Genomic DNA, 25984 nt, shown 5'->3' with positions numbered 1-25984 from the left:
CTGTTGAGATTACAATACAATAATATTTTCTCACACAGCAATGCATTTAAAAAGAAGGTGTTTTCCCAAATGAGATGTTCCATCAGCTGACCTTACCACTCCTCAAAAGGGGTTCTTTCTCACACACAAAGCCACACACAGTGTTTTAGATGTCACTAAATGCAGTAGTTAAATAAAGTACATTTCTAGATATTTACAATTCAGACAAAATACTTACGAATACACATCATTGTCCACAATTATGCCCTCTGCCAGGTGGGGCCAGGTAGTAGCTAAATGGAGCTCACTGAAACAAAGCAAGATTTCAGTCTTTCAGTGCTGGCAGAACGTGTTCAACTTCCCTGAACTGCCTACAGCACTGAACACTGTCTAATACATCCAAACAACTCCTGGATTTGCTGAGGGTGATGGGGTGTTCAGAAGGGGACACATTGGAACAACTCAGTTTGCAGACCTGCTCAATTTAAGTCTTCTACAAATGTCATGGATGAGAGCAAGTCCAACCCTTGAACAAAGGCACATAATTTTTAAGGTTTATCTTCAGTTAAGTTATATTTCAACATAATAATTTCAGAGATAAATAGAGTACTCCAGAAGTTTATGGTGCAAGACTTCATTTGAGCAGAGCTTCAGCCCTGAACATCATCAGACAATTTTGCAAATGGTCTCGTTTGCTATTAAACCATGTCCTTGATGTACTGGAATAATTAAATATCTGTTAGGGACATCCTAAGTGGTAGGTGGGCAAAGCTGAAATTTGAAATAATGTACCTATAAGCCCTCCATTAAGGAAGTTACAAAACAGTTTTCTGAACTGTTGCTTACCTAATAGGATCCTCACAGGCACCAAATGGTAACTTCCCAAATTCAAGGCCTCCAACTTCTCCCCCAACTAGGGCATCTATATCTGAAGAAAAGTCAATACATTTTCCATGTGGAATTTGTTGAATATTTGAAGCAACATATCATCTTAATTTCACAGTAAAGACTGTAGCATGTAGATGACCAGAGAACAGCTGAGCAACCAGGGTGACTGAGCATTGAAAACACAATCCTAGCACACAAATTGCTTCCAGCAGAAACTGGGAAGTAATCATGCAACAGGACATTCAAAAAGACAGATAAAATTCTCGTAATTCGTGTTGAGGGAAGGCTATTCCCCTCACGCGGGCAAAGATGAGAGTTGTAAAGACAGACTTAAAGATTCAATGTTGACACAAGAACAGACAGACACAGGAGTGCCATAAAAATATTTGGGCAGCAAATAAGCTCCAAGCAGAAAAGGAAGACTCCAGAAGAGCAACTTGCAGAGTGAAAAAACAACTAGTTTTAAAATGTTGACAATTTTGTGAAAAGACGATTATGTCTCCTACAGCTACGGACTTAATCAAATTACCTGGGAGATTCCTTGTAATCCCATGTACTTAAAGATGCCTCCCAACATCCTCAGACACTTCCCATGTTATATTCTTCAAATACATAAATCAAAACCAGACAGCCTTCACTGAACAGAAATTTGAATGGATAATAATGCACTGTAATGCCATTATAATAATGCTATTACAGCATCTGATCTGTCATTTTAAATGCATCTGGAAAACTGTTTACATACAAAACAAGTGAGGTATTAGAACAGATAAAGTATTTGGATCACTTAATTACATAATTTCTTCTTCAGAGAAGATAAAAGGCACATTTAAATTCCTTTTATTTGAGAAGAGCTAATTGAGTGACAGTAGTAAGTTACAGGTCTAGATCTTCACAGTGACCATAAAACCACAACTGCACATAGCAACAGCAATAAAAATTATACTGACTGTCTCCAGTCTCTGCAACACACTTTGACACTGACTCCCTTAACCAGAACCCTCTAAAGGAGAAGTTATTCCAACAGCTCAAATCTAGAAATATGATCAAAGTAGTACAACTCATCCATCACAAACCAGGGATCCTGACTCAGTGAGTAACTACAGCAAGGCAGAGAGACACCACACAGAATCTGTGCAGACACAGATTCCTGTGTCTGCAGAAACAATAAAAGAATAAAATCTGTAGAATTCATTTCCCAAGTTCTTTAGGTAACCTTGGTTTACTGAAAGAGGAAAACTATAATTTAAAACAGCACCAATTTTCTCTCCCTAAAGAGCAGGACTCTCCTTAAATGTATGTTCAACATACATTCCTTAGCTACAAAGCACACAGAATCAGCCTCACTACAGACTTCTTCAAAACATACCTTTCATTAGTGTATTTTCTTTTTAAGCAAAGGAAAGTCAAACAATTAAATAAGCAGACCAAGGCCACACAGAGTTCCCTCTCTCTAAATGCTGCCCTAAATACTTTAACCTTGTTATGTAAAACCACTACCAAGTCAAGAAAAGAACTTGGGCATTTTAAGTGCTCCACCACCTTGTACCTACAACACCACATCACTAATAAAATTTATGTTAAGGAGGAACTAACATTTACCTTCTTCCTATAGGTTTGTTTACCTCTGAGCCAGGAGAAATTTATTATTTATTTTTTGATGCTACCTATATAGAAATAGGTCTGTTAAAAACAAATCCTTGATACCCAAGGAAGACAGTGTCACTATCAAGCAACAGTAGGAGAGATCACTTTGGGAGTACCAAGTGAGCAACTACCTCTATTTTTCCTTAACAGCATTGCTATGGCATAAACTTATAAAGTTTATGGCATAAACTTTATATAGTCTTAAATTCAAGACTATACATTACTTTTCCCCTTTTCCACTCATACAAGACTACTACAATAAAAGACTTGACCAGAAATTGTTCATGCAATAAAAAAAGTACATAAACCAACTGCATGGCTTATTTAACACTCTGTAAACAATAACAACAAAAATCCAAACTTTTACCTCACGTGAGGTCCATATAACATTTTCTGCTTTTCCCATTGTTAATATAGGTAGTGAGGTATTAAAATAAGGTACTTTATAGAAATAATTGACAAATACTCCCATGAAGTATTAGCACCTACTAGAACCTGAATCTAAACATTCCCCTAAGGAATTCAGGGCAGAGTTCTCCACAGATTCAGTCACCTTTTCCACTTCACATATATACTACCATTTTAGAAGTATCATTGCATTTCTAAACGCTAACAAAACCCCATGTTTCTAGGCACAGCCCTACCCAAAACACCTGTCCCAACCACGAGGCACAGACATGATTTCAGAGGAGCTTTAAGCCTGCGAGCCCAGCACAGGGAGTGGGATTGGACTCGGTTGAAACTGAAGCCTTTCCTACTCACACAGAAAATGTTTTCATCCTTCTGGTAAGATACACCAAGAGCACTGACTGTCTTAAAACACGTTATTCTGAGGACAGGGATCTCCTACCTGGTGGTTGCTGAGGCCAGAAGTACTGCTGCCAGTCCTGGAGCACGTAGGTCAGCCGGATAGCCATGCTAACGGGAGGCAGTGGTGTTAGAGGGCACCCCTTCAAAATACCAGAGAACAAATTCAATAGAAAGAGTATATCCTCTCAAACACTCCAGGGCTTGGACATAAATAAGTCACAATAGCTTGTATTAGAGCTAATTTTAGCAGAACTGCGACACCCCAAGTATTTGAAGGTTGGACTTGATGAACCTGGAGGTCTTTTCCAACCATAATGATTCTGTGATTACTGGTAAAGCTGTTGCTAAACATGACAATCACAGATAAAATGCATGAGACATTTGTATGCTCCATTTAGCTGGTAATTCAAGTAACTCTGACCCAGAATGCATCAGGTTTTCATTAAGGATTTTTCTCCTCAGTGATTTGCTCAGATTGCTTACTACCAATACTGGTTGTGTAGTGCTGCAGGCAGCCATACCACTCTGTAAACAAGCAGCCCTCTCAGTCTCCTCACATCCTAGAGTGGTGTTCTTCCCTCTCAGCTTGGGGAGCTACAAAGTATCAGAATAAAAACCCCACCCCAACCCTCCCTTCTCCTCGCCAATAACAAAATAGAGTTTGTTTGGGCCATGGGGAAGAGGGTTGTTACAAGGAAACTGTAAAACAGACACATTATTTCACATCCCAGTGAAAATTAAATGTGGAAGGTGGTAACATCCAGGAACCAAACGCAAACCATCAGTCTTTACAGTCAGATACTGGTGAATCTACAAGCATCCAGGTAACAAAATAATTATTCCTAATCTCAGTTTTATACATTCAGCTGCACTTACAATCTTGGTTTTGAAGATCTCCAGCAGCCCTGATAAGTGAGTGTACTGGCTGGGCACCTTGCGCAGATGGACCATTTCGAAGTCAGTCCGGACTCCCGGGCCCTGACATTCCCCAACGTACATCCGGCGCCATTTCTGGTGTATCTGCACGAACAGTGGTACCTGACTGCAAAACATGAATGTTTCAGATTATTTAAAGTGTCATGCTGTCTTGTAGTCTTTAAAACTAGCTAAATATTTTAGCATAATTTCAACGTCATTTCATATTCTTTGGAATATATTTTCTCCTAGTGGAACGCACTTTAAAACACTTGACAAGGAATCAAAGAAAAATGCTATCAATGTCATCATCAAAGAGAATGCCTAACAAATTGTCATGTCACAGTCACAGTCATATCCATGACTTCAGTTACCTAATTTTCAGTCTAAATAACTTTTGAGGAAGATCAAGAAGTTACTGTTATCACACATCGGGATGAAATCCTCCTCCATAAGTTATATTTTCTACTGTTTCTATATTTTCTATACATTATTTTTCCAACAACTTCTAGCAGCTTCTGAAAGCATTTAAGGTTTTTAAGCAAAAATGAATATAAACAACACATTGAATCAATCTTTTTAAAATCTCCCTGGAAAATTTTTTAATCTTTCTCTAACGGTATTAAAGTGCAAACCCAACAAACTCTGAATGTATTTTGCTAACAATTTAACGCTTTTTCCTCACAAATGCAGCATGCTACAGTTTTACCTGGGCACGTGAAAAGGTAAGAAATGCTTTCACCTACCAGCCAGTGTTCCCCAACGCAATGGAAATGGAACTCAGCAAAAGGTTACACTTGGATTCACTCACAACGGCCTCATTATTTGCAGCAGGAGCAATCACCACAAACTCCCGTAAGCCATACCTTGAGAAAGACAAAAAAAGAGCACATTTCTGGTCTTTAGCAAGCCAGCTGAAAAAGAGCTTTTAGAAACACTGTGACCTGAATAACCTAATTGTCACCAACAGACTGTGGAATCTGATTTGATGTGAGTACCTCTGTCAGAGAGGTCAAGAACTGAGTGGGCAGCGAGTGCTGCACAGTCCGAAATCACAAACCACCTGAGCTCAACAACACTCAAACCTTGTGAAGTGTTTGATTGTGAGGACTTCCAGGTCTATCAGTCCTGAGGCTTTTTATTTTATAATAACAACTGTAACCGTTTATACACAAAAACAATCTCTAGAACAATGTTATAATGTGCTAAAGATTTGCATTACTAAGAACATAGTTGCTGTTTCTTAAGGTGCTGCAGCTTCCCTTTTTAAGAATGTACCTAAATACCACATATATAAAAACTTGGTTGATATGTGAAACTGAGACAAAAGTCTTTGGGGACAAAAAACAAAAGTAAAGATAGGCCTTTTTTTGCACTCCTTTCCTGTGTCCAGTATGAAGAATCATTTTCCTTAAGCTTTAACTTTCAATTGAAAAACAAATATACAAGTGCTTGTGCCAGCATCAGAGATTTCTCAGTTGCTGTGCTGGTTTGCATTAGAGACAAGAGGCAGGGTACATACCATCTCACCAGGCAGTGAGCTCGAGGGGGGAAGTCATTGTTCATGCACAGCAAGTCCTGCATTGGCAGGGGAAGGGCATCTGTGAAAAAAAAAATCCATATATAAGATCATCAGCATCCATCCAGCTCACTTGCAAATTGCTTAGATTAGCATTGTGTGAATGCAAAGCATACTAAAAGCAGAAATGTTAGATCACACCCATCAGATCTCACAAAATCTCACTCAGAAGCAAATCAACACACTGTGAATTCCACATTCTGACACTGCCTTTTGTCATATCCTTACAGGTATGTGAGGGAACTAGCAGGTACCTTCTGCCAGCTCTTCTTTCCCATCTTTGTCACTGGGTTCTTGTACAAGATAATGGTGGGTAACTGAGAATTTGAAGTCCGCAAATGAAATCTCATCTGATTTCTCTTCCCATGTCCCTGTGGTGTATATACCCTGCATACAAAAAATATACTATTTTGTCAACAAATTTAGGTTAACATTCATTAGTATATTACCTACGTGATCAATAATGTTTATTTATGTTTTTCTACTGCCAAATATTTATTTATAAATAGCTAAGCATGATTTAATTTCAAAAAAACAATGCTCAAAGCACTTCATTATAAAGGTGGTTGAATGCTAAAATCCATGTTGTTGATAATCACGTTCATTCCAAGGATCAGATATCTCCCTGAGAAATCTCCAGAATTATATGGCAATAAAGGGGCAGAAATATATTTTCATATGTTACTATGCATCTTAAGTATATGCACCCTCAATTTTGCCAGAGACAGAAGTTTCTCATCTGGGACTACACCTAAACCAATCTGTGCAAATATTACCTTGATATTTACTTTGAATGTACTTCCGCTAACAAATTATTTTTTTAATCTTTAATTTGCAAAAATTCTGTAAGGATAATTCATTTTTAAACATAAATACAGCATAGGAGATTCTAAGAAAATCGGCATAACTGTACAGAATTCTGTGCTGCTGCTAAACCAAAGCAATTTGGACAACCCTCTGATCTGTAAAGGGTATTAGGAGAGGTCTGGTCTAGCAAACAAGACATGTAGGAACACACAGACAGCTAAGGTGTAAAATTAGTTCATTAGATAACAGAAGTTTTTATTCTGAATGCTCTGTACCCTGGCTAAAATCAAGAATTATTGAATTCCTTTGGAAACACAGCAGCCATTCCGTCCGGAACAGCTGAATTTGTTTGCACGGGTATGCAGAAGAGCTTAGCAATTTCCTCTGCATTTTACAGGACTGAGAAAGCACCACAAAGGCTCTAATTAGACTCTGAAAAAAATCTCTCCAATCTATGAAACATTCTGAGTCACTGTGCAAACCTCAGCCACAAATACATGAGGTGTGACAAAGGCACAAGGCAGGGGGAAAAGATTCCTTAAGAATTTACAGCAGCTTCCATCATTTTTCCAGATTCAAATTGAAAATAAAATAAAAAAAAATCACTAAGTCCTATATGAAGATTCAGCTTTATCAACAAACAGCCTGTTTGGCAGACTGCCCATCAGTAAATTTACAGCAACTGTTTGTCAAATTGGCACTTTTACAACGTTCCCTAATAAAAATCATTATCTGCCACACTTAAGAAAACAGCAATAGATGAAATGTACGTGTGAATGACTAGTTAGCAATTCAAATTCTAAAAGAAAACTCAAAAGCCGTAACTGACCTTTTCTAGAGGTTTGCCTGAAGAAACCCCAATAAGTTTCCAGTCATTCAATACTTCTTCTACTTTTGAAATAAATCTATTAGGGAGGGGAAAAGGCATTAATATTTACTGAACGCTGAACTTGTATTATAATTCATCTGCTCTAAAGCAGGCAATTTGTTGTCCTACTATGGAACTCCTTAAAAAAACCCAAAGAACAAACAAACAACAAAAAAACCCACAACAAGAAGTAAAACAATAAAACCAGAACAATTGCTTCCTTGTACAAATAAAACAGACCTCGTATGCTTACATTTCAGATTATAGTTACTCTTAGCAACTGCTATGACCATCTTTTGAGTGCTTATAAAGAATCTCACCGTTTTCTTTTTCTGATATTGCAGCACATAACGTTTAACATATGGTCTTGTTTCACTGCTCACAGGTAAATAAACATTTGAGACAATTATACACTACACTTAATATCTCTGTCTCTTACGACAAACATAAAAAGCGTTTAAAAAAATATAAAACATTAACAATGCAAGAGCATTATTCACCTTAGATTTGTATATCGTTCTGCTAACTTTTAAAGGATTCAGCTACCAGATGACTATTTTAATAATCAGGCAGCTAGTTAAAAAATGTATAAGCCTTCTGAATGTATATTTTAATCCCTTGCAAACAGATGTTAAACTGGGCCTTTCACTAAGTTCAGAAACAGCTCGACTGGAGCGTCTTCACCACCCTCGGGCGCGGCCTGAGCCGGACGTGGCACAGTCGGGACGCGGCTCCGGGAGCCGCCGGGTGCTCCCAGGTGCCGAGAGCGGCCGTGCCGGGGGGTCCCGGCTCCTCCCGGTGGGAGCGGCCGGGCCGAGCACGGCGGAGCCCCCGCGTCACCCCCGGGATGAACGAAGGGCGCGGCGGCACCTACCTCTCCCACTCGGAGGCGGTGGTGAAGTCCGTGATCTCAAACACCTCCGACTCGGGCTGTGGGGAGAGAGCGGGAGAGGCGGTAAGAGGGGAAACCGAGGAGAGAGACCGGTGAGAGCGGGGGAGGCAGGGAGGGGGAGAGAGGAGGGGGAGGAGCAGGATAAACACTCACTTCGCTGTCCGCCGCCATCTTGCGACGCGGCCGGGCCGCCGCGGGCGCGGAGGCTGCCGGGAAAGCGGCGGAGGGCGGCTCCCCCTCACAGCTCATCCCGGGTCCCTCTCACAGCCTGTCCGGCTCGGCTTCCTTCACAGCTCTCCTACCTTTCACAGCCTGTCCCGGCTCCCCGTCACAACCTGTCCAGCCCGGGCTCCTTCACAGCCCGGGTGCTTCTCACAGTCCGTCCAGCCCGGACTCCCGCACAGCTCGGCTCCCCCTCGCAGCTCTTCCCGGCGGGGCTCCCTCCCAGCCCTGCTCCTGCCTCCCCACGCCCCGGGCTCCCCTCCCCGCATCCCCCCTCCCTAGCTGGCTCAGCCCCTCATGGGCGCTGTCAGGGGATGTCCGCAGTCGTGGTCGCCTCACCGCGGCGGGGGCTGCTCCCACAGACCCTCCGGCTCCGTCAGGGGCAGCCGGGTGTGCCGGGTACCCGCAGGTGCACCAGTAACACAGCCCTGGTCGGCCGGCCGGGGGCTGCTGTCCCCAGGGCTCATGTCCCTGCTCCCGCCTAGTCCAAAGCCGCCCCCTCGCTTGTGCCTCCCCGCAGCCGTGTCCCGGGGGACGGCGGCCAAGTGCTTCTGGCATCCAGCAAACCATCTCTCTTAAACACCCTTTCAGCTCAGCCTGAGCCCCACCGTACCTTTTTTATCCTTTCTTCCCTCTTAACAGTCTGCTACTTAAAAAAAAAAAAAAAAATCCTTAAAATCTTCTGTTTACGGCTGCCAGAAACGAGATTAAAAATACTCAAGAGTAACGGAGAGCATCGAGGTGAGGGACTGAATGAGAACTTAAAATTATATGGAAACAGATAACGTATTAAAAAAAGAGACAAACAGAAGAGAGGAGTAGGGTTTTGTAGAGCCGCCCTGTGATTAGAGCTTAAACGGCAACACCGTTTAGCTCGGCCGTGTTTGTTTTCACAGGTCACTGCTGCTCTTTGAATTAAACTCCTCCAAGTAAAATACCCCCCGGAGGGGTTACCTCGGCAACGTCGTGTAAACTCAGCAGCCTCGTGTCGCAGGAGCTGCCTGCAGAAAGAAGAGCCTGTGAGCTCCGCAGTCAGGAAAAGACGCCGAAAGTCGAATCCAAAAGTGTGTAATCTATGTTGAATTCCTCGCTGGCCAGCAAAGGAAGGCGGCTGTGAGCTGAAAATGCTTTATAACTTCTCTTTAGGTTGCTGTGCCTCTTTCGCTCTTTGCTACTGAAGCACCAGGTAAGATTTGGTTGTGCCTTTTTACAGAACCTCCTCAGTTATTATTTTGAAGTGGGTTTTGTGTATCCATAAAAAAAGTGCAGAGTTTGGAGAAGTTCACCATCTGACTCTTACTAGACTAATATAACGGGATGAACATTTTGATGGATTATCCATAGGAATGAGAAATCAAGAGTGCTTCTAAGCTACTTTTGCACAGTTCATTGGATGATCTTGATGATAAGTGAGTCAAAGGTAGCTATAGGTCATTCCATTTTTCTTTGTTTCCTCTTCTGTAAACCAAGAATGATACTACTGTCTGATGTCTGGCTGTATATAGTTATAAAATAGCACACATTTCTCAGATGTCATATAAAATTATTGTAAAAAACTAATCTAGCAAAATGCACTAGTCTGTTGGGAAGGCTGCTACGTGTTTCCAAATAATTATATTTTTTTTGCTGGTAGAATCAGGAACAAAAGCCTAATTCTTTCCCTGACTAGCAATATTGTGTGGCAATATGCTACTATCCAACAAAATCTACGTAGGCCCTTCATTTCCAGTGACCTCTGTAGTAACTTTGAAATGAAGAGACGAGTACAAAGATTGTTACTTTCCATCACTAACTTGGGGAAAAGAGCAGAGAGAAAATATAATTTCATAAAGAAATTAGCAACATAGGAACCACTAGGTGTCCTATTTTTATAGTTCTACTTGTAGATTCAATAAATATCAACATAACTTTAAAATACCTTTCTTTTAGCCTGCAATGCACATTAAAGAACTTAATTACTTTCTAGCACCCAGAGGTACCCAATGTAATAATTTTGCACTGTTATTCATAAATGTTTAAATATATATTAATTCATGTACATTCAGACATATTATATATCTGACAATATTATTTATTTCATGTACAATATCTTATTTTTTTTTACTATAAATTATTTATTAAACAGTAAAGACATTGGTAAACATTTTAATACAGATATGAACTAATATTCGTGATTGTATTTTCTTTTATTCATTTCAATCCACTCTCTTTAATTACCTTAGGTGTTCTTGTCACTTGAGAAACTGAAGTTCAGTATGTTTTTTAGAAAGAGTCCCAAATCCATCAAAACTATTAACTGAGATTAATTTTATTTCAAGAATTAGCTGTCTAGAATTTCAAAACTTCAAATCCTTCTACTTAACCCTCTCATGTTTCTTCTTTAAGAGTCTGCACTTTGAGATTGTTTTGTGTTGTTTTATTGGCTACTTATCCTTCTTAACATATGTTGTAGAAAATAAATGTATGAAAAGAGAAAATACTTGCTGTTTTAATTTCCCGAGATCAGCTCTTTCAACAACCAGGAATTATCTAACAAATGTTTTTAGCACTAATTCAATGCAAATTTCAAGGGGTTTTGGTTTTATAAACACAGTACATTTTGAGTAATATGTTTTTCTAAACATACATAAAGATGCTCACAGAAAGGTACACTCATGGTTAAGATACTATTTCTGACAATGCAATAGTTTAAAGTGAAAACAAAAGTTTGCTACTAATAAGTTAACAGGCCAACAACCTCAGGTAGTGACTCTTGGATTTTTAATAATTTCAGGTACTTTTAAAATGTTTTTGTCTTACTGATGGCTCTGGAATAATGAAATATAAATTACTGCTTTGTACATGTGAATGGGAAATCAATTAACAAACTGTTCTTTTCAGGTTTCTGGACCTTAATACATTTAAGGACAGTATGTCTGACAACCAACAAAATAAGAGGAGAAGCAAAAAAGGTAGTCTGACCAAAGTTTATGTGTATAAAGTGTAAGATGAGGGATCTGAAGAAGGAAAAGTACAATAATAACTTAAAATCTGGATGTTTGTCAAAACTAAGCAACCATAGTAAAATATGAAATCAAACTCAGAGTTACTTTCCACCTTTGTAAAGCCTTGAGATTTGTTTGGTTTTCATATTTTTAAATGCTCTACTTATGCAGAGTTTCTGTCAATATTTGTCTTCTACTTCTGTTCTACTGATCTAGGTGCTGTAACTGGAATTATCTTCAGATGTTCTTTGCTTTTATAGTCCATTGAATTACTACACTTACCAAATAACTAAAAATAAATCAGAGTTATGCATTCACATTTCAAAAAAAATTAGTCAAATGTAACATACTCTTATTTTTTTTCCCCATACCTACTTCATGTACTTCTTTATAATAATATTTTAATGCCCAAAAAACACTATGTTTACAATGTGTTACTGCTCAGTGAATTAAACTGCTTTTGTGCAAATACTGATGTACTGTTGCAGGTTGTGGAAGTGTTGCTGCTCTTCAGGATGCAGATAAGACAATGGAAGAAATGCATCAGTCATACAAAGCTCTAGGAAAAAACAGGTTAATCATATTACTGTTTAATTTGCAGTTGAGTGTGCACAAATGAAGACAAAGCAGGTAGTAGTCTGTGAGTAAGGAAATATTTCTTAAGTGCCAGACATTATATTCAGCTTTATATGTTGTGTGGTGTTTATCTCTTCCCAATGGCAATTATTGGCCACTGCTGGAGGCAGGATATTGCATTAGATGAACAAATTATTTGGTAGAATATGGAAAAACATGGGATATGGTTTTACATCAGAATTTGACTTATTAAAACCAGACAATTGCATACAGCTTTAAGATAAATTTAGGCTGTATTTTTGTACATCTTTTCAGCCACAATATTTATCTTTCTCCATATTTTTCATTCTTCAGAAAACAGGTGGCAGGGATCTGAGGCTTGTCTGCACAGCCTCTCTTCTTTCAGGCAGGCCAGAGCATATTTTTTAAGTAACAAGGGCACATCTGGGCCTCAGAATTCCTCTGACACACATTCCTGATGAGTCATTAAAAATACAAACTGGAAGCAATCAGTTTTTGTCAAGAAGGAGAAGATGAACAATATGTTTTTCAATTCCTGCTGTTGCTTGGTTAACGTTGTCTGTCATTCATTCTCACTTGTAGTCAATCTCTGGCTTTGCAATCAGATGCTTCCAGGGAGAGGCACAACTTCCCAGATAAAGAAAGAAAAGATACTTTGGCATTTTTGGATTTAAAAAACTCCTTGTTCCCATTATTCTCCAGTCATATGACTATTTGAGCTGCTCCTTCCACTTATTTTCACTCTGTATTTTGGTTTTTGTTTTTGCCTTTCAGCCAAACAACATCAACATCCAGACCATGGCCAGACCAACAAGTGGCACGTTTTCCAAGTAAAAATCTGTTTGCATTACAGAGGAGACATCCCACTTCTTTATCTTTCTTCCCAAAGAAAGACAACATGGGATATGCCTTTGACTTCAGCTTTCTGCTACGGATCTCGTGCCCAGAATACAACATTTTAAAGTCATTCGTGGATTTAGATACTTTTCAGATAGTAAAAACACAAACACAACAAAGTAAGTTCAGTTTAAAAGTCACAAATTTTATATGAAGTTATATATTAGCTATCATATGAGATGGCAAAGCCTTAGAAGTCCTTTTCCTTTAAACTTTAAAGTTGTCTTTATGTCTGTTTGACTTCTTCACATAGACTTCATCCATGTGTGAATTTAATGATAACTTCTTTAATGTTATATATTGCAGAATGAAGGAGCTAAAGAGAAGCAGTGGCAAGCTTCACCATGCTTGTTACTCTGTATAACGAAACTGAGCCCAAAAAATGTAAATTTAACTTTCTGTACCTGGAGTGGGACCGTGGTGGCATCTCTTTCACTTTTCCCTCACACTGGCAATATTAATTAGCTGCATACTGTAGTTAGCAAACATCTAAAATTGTGAAGGATTTGCTTAAGTTATTAATGTAAAAATATTTTAGAAGTATAATATTTTATCATTTTCCTTAGAAAATTGAATTGTGAAGTTCGGTATCACGATGAAATTTCAACCTACAACATTTTCTGCACTGCAGATTTGTATCATAGTCCTGAGACCACCCATCTGACAGATTCTTGGCCCCCTGAACATCACAATTTGAAATGAATTTATAAATGAGAATTGTAGCATGTTTAAGAATATCAGATTAACGTTTCATTTGTTTTGATTTTTAAGGGTTAAATATAACAATGCTAAAAACCAGGACCAAGAGATCTAAGGTAAGATGGCATTAGGTATAATCACTGTTAAAAGTATTCTATCCTTTCAAAATCTTAAAAATAGAAATACAGAAGTCATGTAGGTAGTTTTCTTAGTCTCAGGTGGGTTTTTTTTTAAGAAGGTGAAGTATTTTTATATTTATTTAGTATATATATGTGTGTGTGTCAGCAAATCCTGAGATGTATATCAACAAATTGCCATCAATTTGCCAATTACATCAGGGATTTTTGGAGGTAAAAGGTTGAAAGTTCAAAAAGATACAAAACCTCTTAAAATAGAAATATGTAATTTAATTTAATGTATGAACATCCTATATGTTAAAAATATTAGACGTCTAGTTTTGCCAAATTTAAAAAAAGCCCAAACAATTTTCTTATATTGAGTAGTAATTTAAAATTGAAGCTGAATTTTAAAACAGTCTTGCTATTAGATGATTACTGAAATTGATTGTATTAACAAATAATAAATAATCTCTTAGAATTAAACATACTTTAAATGAAATTTTGTGATAAGTGCAAATGGGATTTTTGGACATAACAGTTTTACTTAGAAACAAGCTCACAATTTTACATGTATCAGTGTTTCACACCATGTGAGCCTTAAAAGTTGCAAAAGGTCAAATATAGGTTTTTTAGAAAAAAGAGAATTTGGCCTCTATGGATATAAATCAATAGTCCTTTGTACAAAGGACTCATCGAATCAGCTGTAAACTTCAGTGAAGCCACTGCAGGATACAGCAGCGTTCACAAGAAAAAAAGAAAAGTATAGAAGAGATCTGATACAGGATCATAAAAAGGGTTATGGGAAAAAAAGCCATTTTAAATGGATGGAAATATTTAAACAAAATAATTTAGCTGACCCCAGAGTGATTTAACACAGCTTTATTTCATGGCTTGGGCTCTGATGATTCTAAAGCCATATCATTTGGGATAAACTGAGCATTCATATTAATGCCCCACAGGCCAGACAAAGCCTTCAGAACTGTGGGTTTCAAACTAATAGACATTACTTTTCCTGGTATGTTCCAACCTCAGTTTGCCCTTGGAATGCAAACAAAAATTTCCTGCAGATTGCAAACTGATGTGGAACATAGACATGCCAATAAGCACTCTGAGTAGATGACTGTGTGATTATTTCTATTGCATCCATTTGCATGAAAATATACAGTATATTCAAGTTTATTTTTATTTCATTTCTTATAAAGTAAAGAAGTACTATTTTCAGAAAATTATTCTCAGTGTTCATCTGAACACTCACAACAAAGTGCTCCATTTCTCAGACCTTCCAAAGAGAGGTGTTACCTTCCACTAATGTGATGGGGAAAGAAGGAAGAAGGGAGGAATAATAAAACACATCCCCTACCTAACAGACTTCTGTGTTAACAGCCATATGAAAATGGCCTTTGGGTTTATCCATTTACCTTCACTGGAACTCAAGTGCAGACTGTGCTGTTTTCCAGTGTACCCAAAACTCTCAGTGATTACATTTTATCTGTATCTGTGTTGTAGCACATTATTAATTTTTTTTTAATTGAAATTACAGTTTCATCTGCCACCAGTGACATGTGAGCCTGTAAGAACAACTCATCTTGCTCCTCTAGAGGATGATATTGTCAATGAAAGCAGCAACATCAGAAATATTTTAAATATTATGAACTCTATTCCTCAGCCTATAAAATCAGTTACCAAATTTTATCATAATCAGTTAGACAATCTATTCAAAAGGCACAGTGAAAAGTCATCAGACTTGATTGTGGCTACAGTTTCTGATAAAGTCACTCCAGCAGAAGACCTGTACTGCTTCAGCACGAGGAACTGTTCTAAGTACCCCAGCAAGAAGAAAGATGGAGTTCAGAGCCATTTGGGATGGAGGGAGGCTGCCGTAGGTGCCCACGCTGACAGGAATGAGCAGGTGAAGTTCCAGTGCTCAGTGGTTTGTGAGAACACCGATCCTGTGAGCCAAGCCGGGCTCTGTGGTGACGGTCACCCCCACCTGAGCTCCAGTGGTGCTCTGGTCAGCTGTGGCAGAGCTCAGACAACTTTTACCATGTCGAGCAGCAGCGATGCCTCAAGAGCTGGCAACGAGCAAAGGGCAACAGAGAATTGCTGCAGCACTGGCCCAGAAGAAGGAGATGCTGCAGAGATGATGCTGGATTGTGCACCATGTGAAGGTGCTGACAGTGCAAACTTTGTGCTTGGCAGTCATGATGTAGATCCTTCCTGTGAAAATGAAGTGGCAGAGGCCTACCATGCCTTAGAAGATAATTCTGTAGTTGCAGTAATTCCCACGGTAGAAGTTCAAGATCCCTCTGGAAAACAAACAGAAAATTGTGTCTGTCTCTCTGAATCTGAAATGGAAAAAGAAGAAATGTCAGAAGCTACTCCAGAAGACCAAAGTGAGCTTGTACCTGCTGTTCATGTTACATTCTCTGAGCAAGAGCCAGCCAGGGAACCACACATTGCTAAACAACTCCCCCCAAGAGAGAGTGGTGTTCATGGCCTGCCTCCTCAGGGTACTCAGAGCTTCAACGTTCTCGCTCGCAAAGAAAATGACAAAAATAAAAGAAAGATTAATAGAAATAAATATTCATCCAAATCTAAAATTAATAACAAGCTAAAGATGTCTAAAGACTTCATTGTTTCTGATGAGATTACCACAAAACATAATGCCAAGAGTCAGATTTTTCCTTCTTTAGAACTGCCACAGGTGAAATCTGAGACTTCCCTGAAGTGTCAGAAAAAAAACCCTCAAGGAGACAAAGGCCATTTTTCTCAGAGTGCTCAGAAACTCAAAAAGCAAAGTTTCTCCTGCAGTTGCAAAAATTCAGTTGAGTTAAAGAACAGTGTTACTCCACTTTCTCTGCCACACGCACCATCTGCCTTAGATTTTGGAGACCTGAAATACAGTGACATGTTCAAGCAAATCAACTCAAATGACCAAGGCCCGGGGATTTATGAAATGTTTGGAACTCCTGTGTATTCCCACGTGCGGGAGCTCGAGCGACACGAGAGCAGGTTTTATAAAAGTGTTTGTTCTGCTCCCTCAGGGAGAGGCACTGCCAGCACCTGCAGATGTACCTGCACCAAAGGGAGGGAGAGCAGCAGGGTAAGAAACACTCCAAAGAAAACACATCCCAAGCCAAAGAAGACAAAACCTGGCACTAAACAAAAGCAGAAAGGTTCAATCCCGAAGGATGGAAGTACCAAGTTGAGTGACAGCAACACAGAGCAAGATAATGTGGTAACTTCTGATGCAGATTTTCAAACAAACACGTCAAGGAGCACGGCATTGTCTCATGGAGACACAGATCACCAGCTTATGTTGTTAGAAGATCTTTCTCAGTCAACTAAGCAAAATGAAATTTTTTCAAATTCAAACTTATCAACTATCAAAGAAGTTACTTTGGAGCAGTCTTTAGACAGACAGGATGTATCCAACCATCAGAGAGCTGCTCCCTGTAGCCAGAATCTTCTTCAGCTCAGTGATGAAGACTGCAGAGACTGTGTTGCTCCAAGGAGCAGTCTGCTAACAACAGACCAGAACATCTGTGTATCCCAGTGCAGAGGGAATATGGATGGTGGCAAAGGCCTGGAATCAGACCAGGCCTCCTTCAAGTCTGTCAATAAGGGTGAAGCATCACCCTTTTCAGATAGACTGGAGTGTCAATCCCCTACAGAAAAATCAAATCACAGTTGGGCAAACACACTCCAAAATAGTATTTTGGCAAATGAATTGAGTCAGCCTTCAGTGACTAAAAGCCCCAGTTTCCAGACAAGTCAAAACACTTTGTCCTGGACAGATAAAGATGTGACTGATGAGTTGCTTTGTTGCCTGGCTGAAGAATTGCTAATGCTTGAAGAAAAAGACATGAGCTCTGCAAGAACAAAACATACAGGTTCTAAAATGCAAAACACACATGCTGAAGAAGAAAATATATTTAGTGGAGATGGAGCAATAGTAAATAATGCTCTAGAGAAGGTAAAAGTAATTTCTTGTAACTTGCTACCTCCTTTGAGTGGTGCTTCACTCAAGTTTGGATGAAAGACAAGAGATATGTGCTTATTAAAGATCCAAATCTCTTTTCCTTGGGCCAGCTGCCCACTGATTCTTCCAGTGCTCTGTTGAAGACACCCATGTTAGAGGCTGCATGTCAGGACACAAGCCAGAAGGTACTAAGGCAGGACAAGAATAGCTGTCAAAGCTTATATCATGGGTCAAGATAAATTGAGAAGTTGTTGTGAAAGAAGAGAATAGGCTATTTTAGTTGTAGAGCAGGTATAAAATGTTTTGGGCAAGGAAAAAGCTCTTGAGATCTTGAAGCTAAGGAATATGAAAAGATGCTACAAACCGTCCTTGTATACCCAAAAGGGCTATGGTCTTGAATCTCTGAGTGCAACCAGACATTTTTACAGGTATGAACTACAAGTATTGGCTTAGCAGGCAGACTTAAGGATGTTTAATTAATGTTTAATCAGAACTTGGAGCTCAGAAGGCTCAGATTCTGGCCCCCGAGTCAGTTAAGAGTTGTCACCTACCAAGGTGCTTATCTACCAGCACTGCTCCTCCTCTGCCCTGTTAGCTTTTGGGTTATTTACATCACAAATTTGTAAGGGAATTTCTTTCACTACCTGTTGATACACACCCTCCCCCCCTTATGCTTCTGCAGACACAGGTGCCAGTTATACCTCCATTCTCACTGCAGAGATCCCTGGCTAGATGGAGGAATTATTGCTGTCTTACTTACCTAGCCTTACCTAGCATAGCAACTGTATGGATGGGCTGGGTGGGGTCTGTGTATATACATAAATCTATAGAGCAGAGCCATGACAGGAAAAATTATTCCTTATAAAAATTATAAGGACAATATGAAGTCTTTCTTCTCCTCTCTGCTTTCTTCCCACACTGACCAACATCTTTCAAGCAGAGTTGCAGTAAAGCCTTTTTGGCACCAAGTGAAGAAAGTGGCCTTCTAAACTTAGACGAATCTACTAAATTTCCAGGAAGCAGCTTAACTACCAAGGATCCTATCATGTGGACAAGAGGGGAAGTCCTTGGAAAGGGAGCCTATGGCACAGTAAGTAGTTGTCTGAGTATTAAGAGATGTGCTGGTTGTGGCTGAGCTACACTTTGTCTCATAACTGGCTGTTGTCCTATTCAACAAATGACTTCAGTGTTTTGGGTTATACAATGGGACACGAAACATGACAAACACAAAAATACTATTTAAAATAAGTAAATACTTTATTTCACATTTCATTTTAATAATTGCTGGTTTCACTGTAGGTGTACTGCGGTCTGACCAGCCAGGGACAGTTAATAGCTGTAAAACAGGTTGTTTTGGACACATCAGATCAACTCACTACAGAAAAGGAGTACCAGAAGCTTCATGAGGAAGTGGATCTCTTGAAGACATTAAAGCACGTCAACATTGTAACTTACTTAGGCACTTGTCTGGAACACAACATTTTAAGCATTTTCATGGAGTTTGTTCCTGGCGGCTCCATTTCCAGTATTATCAATCGCTTTGGCCCGTTGCCAGAAGTTGTCCTTTGCAGGTACACCAGGCAAATTCTGCAGGGGGTTGCCTATTTACACGCCAACTGTGTGGTGCACAGAGACATCAAGGGCAACAACGTGATGCTCATGCCCAGCGGGACAGTGAAGCTCATTGACTTTGGCTGTGCCAGGCGCTTGGCCTGGATCAGCCCCGGCGGCACCCGGAGCGAGACGCTGCGGTCCGTGCACGGCACTCCCTACTGGATGGCTCCGGAGGTGATCAGTGAGTCGGGATACGGGAGGAAATCAGACATCTGGAGCGTCGGCTGCACCGTGTTTGAGATGGCAACAGGAAAGCCGCCCCTGGCTTCCATGGGCAGGATTGCAGCCATGTTCTACATCGGGGCCCACAGGGGGCTGATGCCTTCCCTTCCCGAGGGATTCTCCAGCGCTGCCGTGGATTTTGTGTGTGCCTGCTTAACCAGGTATGGAGAACCTTAACTGGAAAATGAAAGGAAGAATGCAGACAATTTGGATTGTAGAGATTGTTGGTAGGAGCTTAGGTTACGTCTTATAATATACGTCTCTTTTCTAAATGCTTAGGCTTCTCAGCATTTCAGGAAAACCTCAAAATAATAGTGTATATAAAAAAGCTTTACTCTCTATAATGGTATAGAAAACCCCTCACAAATTCTCTTTTTGTAGGCCTTACACTCATCATTTACTTTTCTGTAATTTTCATGTAGAAACACCACTGAGTTTTAGACAAAATGTTTGATAAATTTCTTTGATGTGTTTTGCTGATCCAGTATTGCTTGAGTTTGGCTTATGTCAGGCAAGTTTTTTGAGGACAATATTCTAAATGAAAGGGCTTCCAATTAATTCTTATCTTCTGCAGTGGAAAAATCTATTATCACTGCCAGTCCAGGAAATACTGGAAACACAATCTTTATTAGAAATATAAAGTTCTCTGTATAACAACCCCAAACCACTAGCATCCACCCATTATAAGAATTATTTTTGTGGTGTTTGTTTTGTTTAAAATGTCAGCTGTGTCCCAATGTTTAAATGGACTATCAGTTTCAAGAGCTAAGTTCCTGACCTCTGTGTAGTTTTTATAAAATTAGGAACAGTCTTTTACATATCTCTAAAGATCAGATTTGAGTTCAAGAGAGAAGCATGTAATTTGGTGGGCATGGCAGTGGTCTTGGGGGCAGGAAACCTGATTTCTAATCCTTGGATTAGAATTGTTAGGGAATGGTTCTGGTTCCTGTGGCCCACAAAGCAATAAGAAAAATTGTGGGCTGTATATAGTGACATCATATATACTTTGATTCAGAGAGAAGAGGGTTTAAAAGGGAGAAGGAATTTTTAGGTAGAGGAATACATACAGAATTTAGCTTTTCAAAAGTCTGGAGGCACCTGTGGTGACAAAAACTTAGTGTATGATCTCACCATGTTCTAAATATAAATGCCTCCCTTATCCCATATTCCCCATTAGTTTATTATTTGAGGAATTGGTGCCCTTTATTCCTTTCCCTGTTTTTTTCCTTCCAAATTGCAGGTTGAAAAAGCCCAAAGCCCTTGGCTCTAGCAAGCCAATATTGTAATTACTGTCCTGTAATTCCATAGAAATCATAGAATGGCTTGGGTTGGAAGGGACCATAAAGACCATCTAGTTCCAACTCTGTGCCATGGGCAGGGACTCCACCCACTAAACCACGGGCAATTGTTCAGGGCCCCATCCAGCCTTTAACAGTTCCAGGGATGACATATCCACAGCTTCTTTGGGCAACCTATGGGCTCCTTAACATGCATGACATTGACTGGAGATGGAGGATCAAACAAATAATTACCACTCTTCTTAAATACATTTTTTGGTGAACCTGAAACAGCCAAATTAGCAGAATTATTCAAAGCTCTGCAAGGAATTTAGAGGAATAGAGACTGATTTCTTTAAGAATAAAACATTTCAGTTTTATGATTCATAAATTCCAACAGTCTTTTCCCCTGAAGCCTCCCTTCCCTTCTACCAGCTTTATCAAAAAAACCTAAAAACGAGTAGTGACTGGAGAAATAAGAAAAAAAAAAAGGCTAATTTTGCATTTAGATTTTACGATTCCCTCAGAGGCACAATACTAATTTTGTGTCCTGATCTTTGAAATCTTCAATGCAGAGATCAACATGAACGTCCTTCTGCTCTGCAGTTGCTGGACCATCCCTTTGTGAAAGGAAGACAGTGAATTTTTCGAAACTCTTGCCAAGTGAGTATCCATTTTCCATATAAAAGATTTCCACTTGTGAAAAGAGGCCAGAAGGAACTGGACTTTTAAGGGACAGCGGAAATACTGGAGAGCAGTTGTGTACAAGGGGTCTCAGGCCTTTGAATAAACAGGCTCCAGCCTTCTACCACCCTCAAGGTAAAAAGGATTTTATGTTTGAACAGACTGTCTTATAGGTCAAGTTGTGCCTCATGTCTCTTGTCTTGTCACTGGTAACATTGAAGGGTCTGGCTTTGTGTTCCTTCCTGTCCTCATGGGGTATTGATACACATTGGAAACTTGAACTGTTTCTCAAAACACTTGAAGTGACCACTTTATAATTAGATGACATGTAACAGTCTCCATCTGCAATGCAAAAGTAATTGTAACAATTAGTAGAAGTAGCTACTACTAACTGCACAGAATTAAATAATATTAAAAAGTATAGTTATATAGTAATAAACCAAAGTAAAAAAGCAGGTATTAGTATTTAAAATGTCCTGTTTCTGGTAAGATTTCTTCCAATCAAAATGGGGTAAAATTTTAGCCTTTGTGAGCACCCAGGCTCCAGGAAGAGATGCAGTAAAACTCAGCCCTACAACTGTTCACAGCTGAGCTCTCAAGGATTCAAGGCACTGACTTCAGTGCCAGCAATAACGTGAAAATTAGTGTTTTACAAAAGGGAAAGAAGGAAGTTCTAACTTCCTCAGAGTGCTAAACACTTTAGTTTCACAAATAGCTTTCAAGCTTTGCTTAATGCCAGTCACCTGATTTCAGAGAGTTGGTCTAAACTTTATAAAAGCAAAGAGAAAGCAGTACTTCTAGCAAAATCCTTTATTGATAGTTTCTGTAGGTATAATGTCACATAACAATGACAGAACATAATGCCAGTATAAGAGAAATCCCAACATCACAGTAATCTTCCAAGTTCAAGCAGTTAACAGTCCCATTTTGAGGAATACAGGTTGGTGCTCATGCCAGGAATCCATGGCAACGTCACGTTAAAGGATCTTCACATTTAAGTACTTTGCAGAGTAAAGGTGGGAGCCCTGGCATAGGAACTCAGGTGGGATGTACATAATTCCATGATGTGCATTAATTCTTCTCAGATTAATGTAGTGTCTCCAGCAAAGCTGCAAAGTAAATGTGAGGTTTTATTTAGCATGAAATGAAGCTGAGATGACACATATAAGTGGGGAAGAATGGGAATGCTCTAGAATATATAGTTAATTAATAAAATGTCAGCATTATAAATCCCCTTCCTTATGCACATGACTTATAAGCAAAACTAATGTCTCTTGTTAGCGCTCTCCAATATTAAGGTTATTAGTTATTTGTAATTTAAGTGTCATGTTTAATCCAGCTAATTACACTAAAATTAGTTTGGAACTTAGAGGTATGTAAAACTTGAACCCGAGCCTTTAATCAAAATGTGAAAGCACATTTTTGCTTTTGCTTAACCAGATGTTGAGAAGGAGGTGGCACTTTAAGGCCAGCACTTGCAACAAAGTATTTCAGCCTAATCTGCTGGAGATGGTGGGGATGTGCCTGCAGCCCAGCCCAGGGCACAGCACAGCTAAACCAAGCAGGACATTGGGCTGGGGAGTCTTGGGTCACTCGGCTGAGCCAGTCTAGTGGGACATTCTAGAAACAAGTCTAACTTTGCTATTTCTTACTCGAGATCACAGATTTTCACATCCAAATCCAGCTGCCTAATTAAGGTGTCTAAGGTAGTCAAGAGAAAGGGTGCAAAACCTTGAAAACTGTATATTCCATGAGAAGTGACTCAGGGAGGAGGGTGACACTTGCTTAATTATAGTACTCAAGCAGGGCAAGTCTTACTGGTTTAAATCTGGAACCAATAAGAGCCCATTACAACTCATGCCAGGCTGCCAAGCACTGGGGGGGGTGCTTTGCTGTGACTCCAGGTTTCCTATAGATTTGGGGCTTAAATCAGAGAGCCTGAAAACACACTCTTCTTGTATCATTGCAGGGTACTTGCTAATCCTTTCACATAGTAATGTTTGAAGCTCTGAGCCACTGCTCACATCTCAGGAGAAGGGAAGGTCCTTAGGAATGCCAACCACCTATTTTACACTGGTCTTGGAACTACCAACAGCAATAGGATGTAAAAATTTGCATCTAAAAATACGTCTACTTCTCTTTCCAAGGAAGCAGACACTGAGCCTAGAAAACCCACAGTCTCTTGAGATTATTTGGGTTCAAAATCAGTGCTTTTTCACAGAGCTAAGCAGGAACTGATGCCATTTCTCCACCCCTCCTGTGAAATCTCCAGTTCTTGCACAAAAGCAAAAGAGAACAAGAGTTCTCCTGAGGAAGGGCCTCCAGTACACACAGTCCAGTGCCTTTTCTCCCCTTCTTTTCCCTTCTCCCAGGGACCTGCACCATAGGACAGCCTCAGAAATTTTACAGATGTTGTCAAAGAACACAATCTCTGAACTATGGCAAGGAAAATGTTGCCATTATAGGTGCAGGAATGCAGAGGAATCAAACTCAGCTACTGAAAGATCTAAGGTTAAAAATTGGATTTGGGTTTGCTATATCCATGTCAGGAGCCAGAGAAAGTAATTCCCAGCAGCAACTGGAGAGAACACTCCTGGCACTAGTGATCTACTTTTTTAAAGGTGTAAGAAGTTAGGCATTGCAGAGGAAGGAGGAATTAATTAGCTAGTTCAGTTTGGCATAACTTCCAAGTCTTTGAAGACATTTATTTTTAGAACTGATTATGGGAATGTGCATTTACATCCCAACTAAAGAAAGCAAAGTGTTTGTCCAATTCCCTTCCCTGCAAAACAAGGATTGGGAACCCTTCCCCCCCTTAGGGTCAGAGAGATGCTTGGTGTACAACAGTCACCCACCCCCTCACTGCTAAAAAGAAAAATAATAACCCTCCCCTGAAGCCTGGCCAGCCCCTACACAACTCCAGGGTACAAGCTCTGGCCCCCAGGGCACAGGGAGGAAGCAGCTGGAGATGGCATAACAGTTCTAGAACTTGCTTTTCAGGTACCAAATACCTGATCACCACAATGGAATGGGAGCAAAGGAAACAAATGAGACTTCAGACTTTCAAGCAGTCTGTTATTTGACTGATTTGATGAAAACCAGCAATGTTTAGCCAATAACTGAAAGAGGACCTTTGTGTTTCCAACTTTGTAAAAATTCAACATAGGAAAATGGGATCATTTCTGCACAATAGAGGTGAGGTAGGGAATTTTATTGAAAATACTTTTTTTTTTTTACAAGTTCTTAGAAATAAAGTTTTTTCTAATCTCACACAAATGGCTGTACCTCAAAAATGCAACTAAGCTATTATGAAACATTTATATTTACAATTAGCCAGAAGAATGTACAGAACTGCCATGTTATGCAAATAGCCAAGACCCAGCTCACAGTGAGATACATTAGCCCAGCACTCCCACCATCAGGAACAGACCAAGATTCAACATACGAAAGAATTTCACTATTCTACAAACCTCAGATCTCACAAACAGGGAGGATTTTTAATAGTGTTGTACCAAGGTCTCCACTACAGTGTCATTTTACAAATTATATAATTCTTGTACTCAAATTTATAACAAAAAAGCTGTAATAAGTGATGAACAAAGGAACAGTGTTGACTTTGAGCCTTTTATTGCATTTATTCAGTCATTCCCGTGTGAGGCCAATGCCGATCCCGTCAGTTTTCATTCCTTCCCACCCCTCAGCCAGGCTGCCATTCACACCAGTCACTAATTTCAGTCAGGGCAAACTAGTGGCACCTGGCTGCATCTCCTCTCCCTCCCTCTCAGCCCCAGGGATCACCACTGATTTCAGTGGTGGAATTCAGTTCCAAACACAATGACACGTACAGTTTCACCTATTTACAATGACATTGAAAAACAAACCCCATGAGTTTTATGGACATCCTTTACAGAGAAACCAAAACCCACTGTTTGGATCTCAATGTAGCATAGCAACATTTTGTCCACTATTATTTCACAATTTCCCAGAATCAAAACAGGAAATAATTCTTTTGAAACAGCACCTTAGGAGGAAGGCCTATGCTCATTCCAATGTATATTAGACAGGCACTAGTTACCATCCAGACACTTTAACTCCAGGTTGTGACAGAAACTGCTATATATACAGTACAATATATTGCTTATCCAGAGTGGCTGTATAAGATGCATTTCAGGGCACACCTATTTAAACAGACTCAAAAAGAAAGTACTGTAGTGCTTCAAAGACAAATTAAGACAGTTTCCTGCTATGTCATCTCTCTGCCCAGGCTCTGGTTTAGGACAGTATATAATGCAGATTACATTG

The 25984-nt window shown here is 39.7% G+C and overlaps 3 protein-coding genes across 15 annotated transcripts in view; 1 reads left to right on the top strand and 2 right to left on the bottom strand.

Moving 5' to 3' along the window:
- RAB3GAP1 (RAB3 GTPase activating protein catalytic subunit 1) overlaps positions 1-8591 on the bottom strand; it is a 22988-nt gene extending 14397 nt beyond the window's left edge. For 4 of the 5 annotated variants that reach the window (XR_001878298.1, XM_017836309.1, XM_017836310.1 and 1 more), the window contains exons 1-10: positions 8539-8591; positions 8368-8423; positions 7455-7530; positions 6073-6205; positions 5762-5840; positions 4986-5105; positions 4201-4366; positions 3365-3464; positions 826-907; positions 218-286 (exon numbers count right to left, since the gene is read on the bottom strand). Coding sequence is in view for 4 of the 5 variants with exons in the window: in XM_017836309.1 (XP_017691798.1) it covers positions 218-286; positions 826-907; positions 3365-3464; positions 4201-4366; positions 4986-5105; positions 5762-5840; positions 6073-6205; positions 7455-7530; positions 8368-8423; positions 8539-8556 (899 nt within the window). In the remaining variant the exon portion in view is untranslated. The remainder of the gene's footprint in view (positions 1-217; positions 287-825; positions 908-3364; positions 3465-4200; positions 4367-4985; positions 5106-5761; positions 5841-6072; positions 6206-7454; positions 7531-8367; positions 8424-8538) is intronic. The other variant, XM_017836311.1, reaches the window with a different exon arrangement.
- On the top strand, positions 8336-24904 carry MAP3K19 (mitogen-activated protein kinase kinase kinase 19). Of its 3 annotated transcripts, none has more exons than XM_017836303.1 (12): positions 8336-8448; positions 9504-9793; positions 11488-11558; positions 12080-12164; positions 12963-13204; positions 13857-13900; positions 15444-17879; positions 17996-18070; positions 18826-18975; positions 19185-19882; positions 21574-21661; positions 24683-24904. In XM_017836303.1, the coding sequence occupies exons 3-11, from the start codon at positions 11519-11521 to the stop codon at positions 21638-21640; spliced, it is 3837 nt and encodes a 1278-aa protein (XP_017691792.1). In that variant the 5' UTR covers positions 8336-8448; positions 9504-9793; positions 11488-11518; the 3' UTR covers positions 21641-21661; positions 24683-24904. The 3 variants fall into 3 exon arrangements, with proteins under 3 accessions (XP_017691792.1, XP_017691791.1, XP_017691794.1); XM_017836302.1 differs by lacking the exon at positions 8336-8448 and adding an exon at positions 9247-9348; XM_017836305.1 differs by lacking the exons at positions 8336-8448; positions 17996-18070 and adding an exon at positions 9247-9348.
- The window catches only part of CCNT2 (cyclin T2), a 42593-nt gene continuing 38267 nt past the window's right edge, over positions 21659-25984 (bottom strand). For 6 of the 7 annotated variants that reach the window (XM_017836315.1, XM_017836320.1, XM_017836314.1 and 3 more), the window contains one exon: positions 24869-25984. This exon is cut by the window's right edge. The gene's annotated coding sequence lies outside the window, so the exon portion shown is untranslated. Of the gene's footprint in view, positions 22792-24868 lie in introns of those variants that run through there. The other variant, XM_017836313.1, reaches the window with a different exon arrangement.

This window comes from Lepidothrix coronata, unplaced genomic scaffold, assembly GCF_001604755.1.
Source record: "Lepidothrix coronata isolate B3197 unplaced genomic scaffold, Lepidothrix_coronata-1.0 Scaffold275, whole genome shotgun sequence".
NCBI lineage: Eukaryota > Metazoa > Chordata > Aves > Passeriformes > Pipridae > Lepidothrix > Lepidothrix coronata.
Note: the sequence above shows the minus strand (reverse complement) of the source record. Positions and strands in the feature narration are given on the sequence as shown.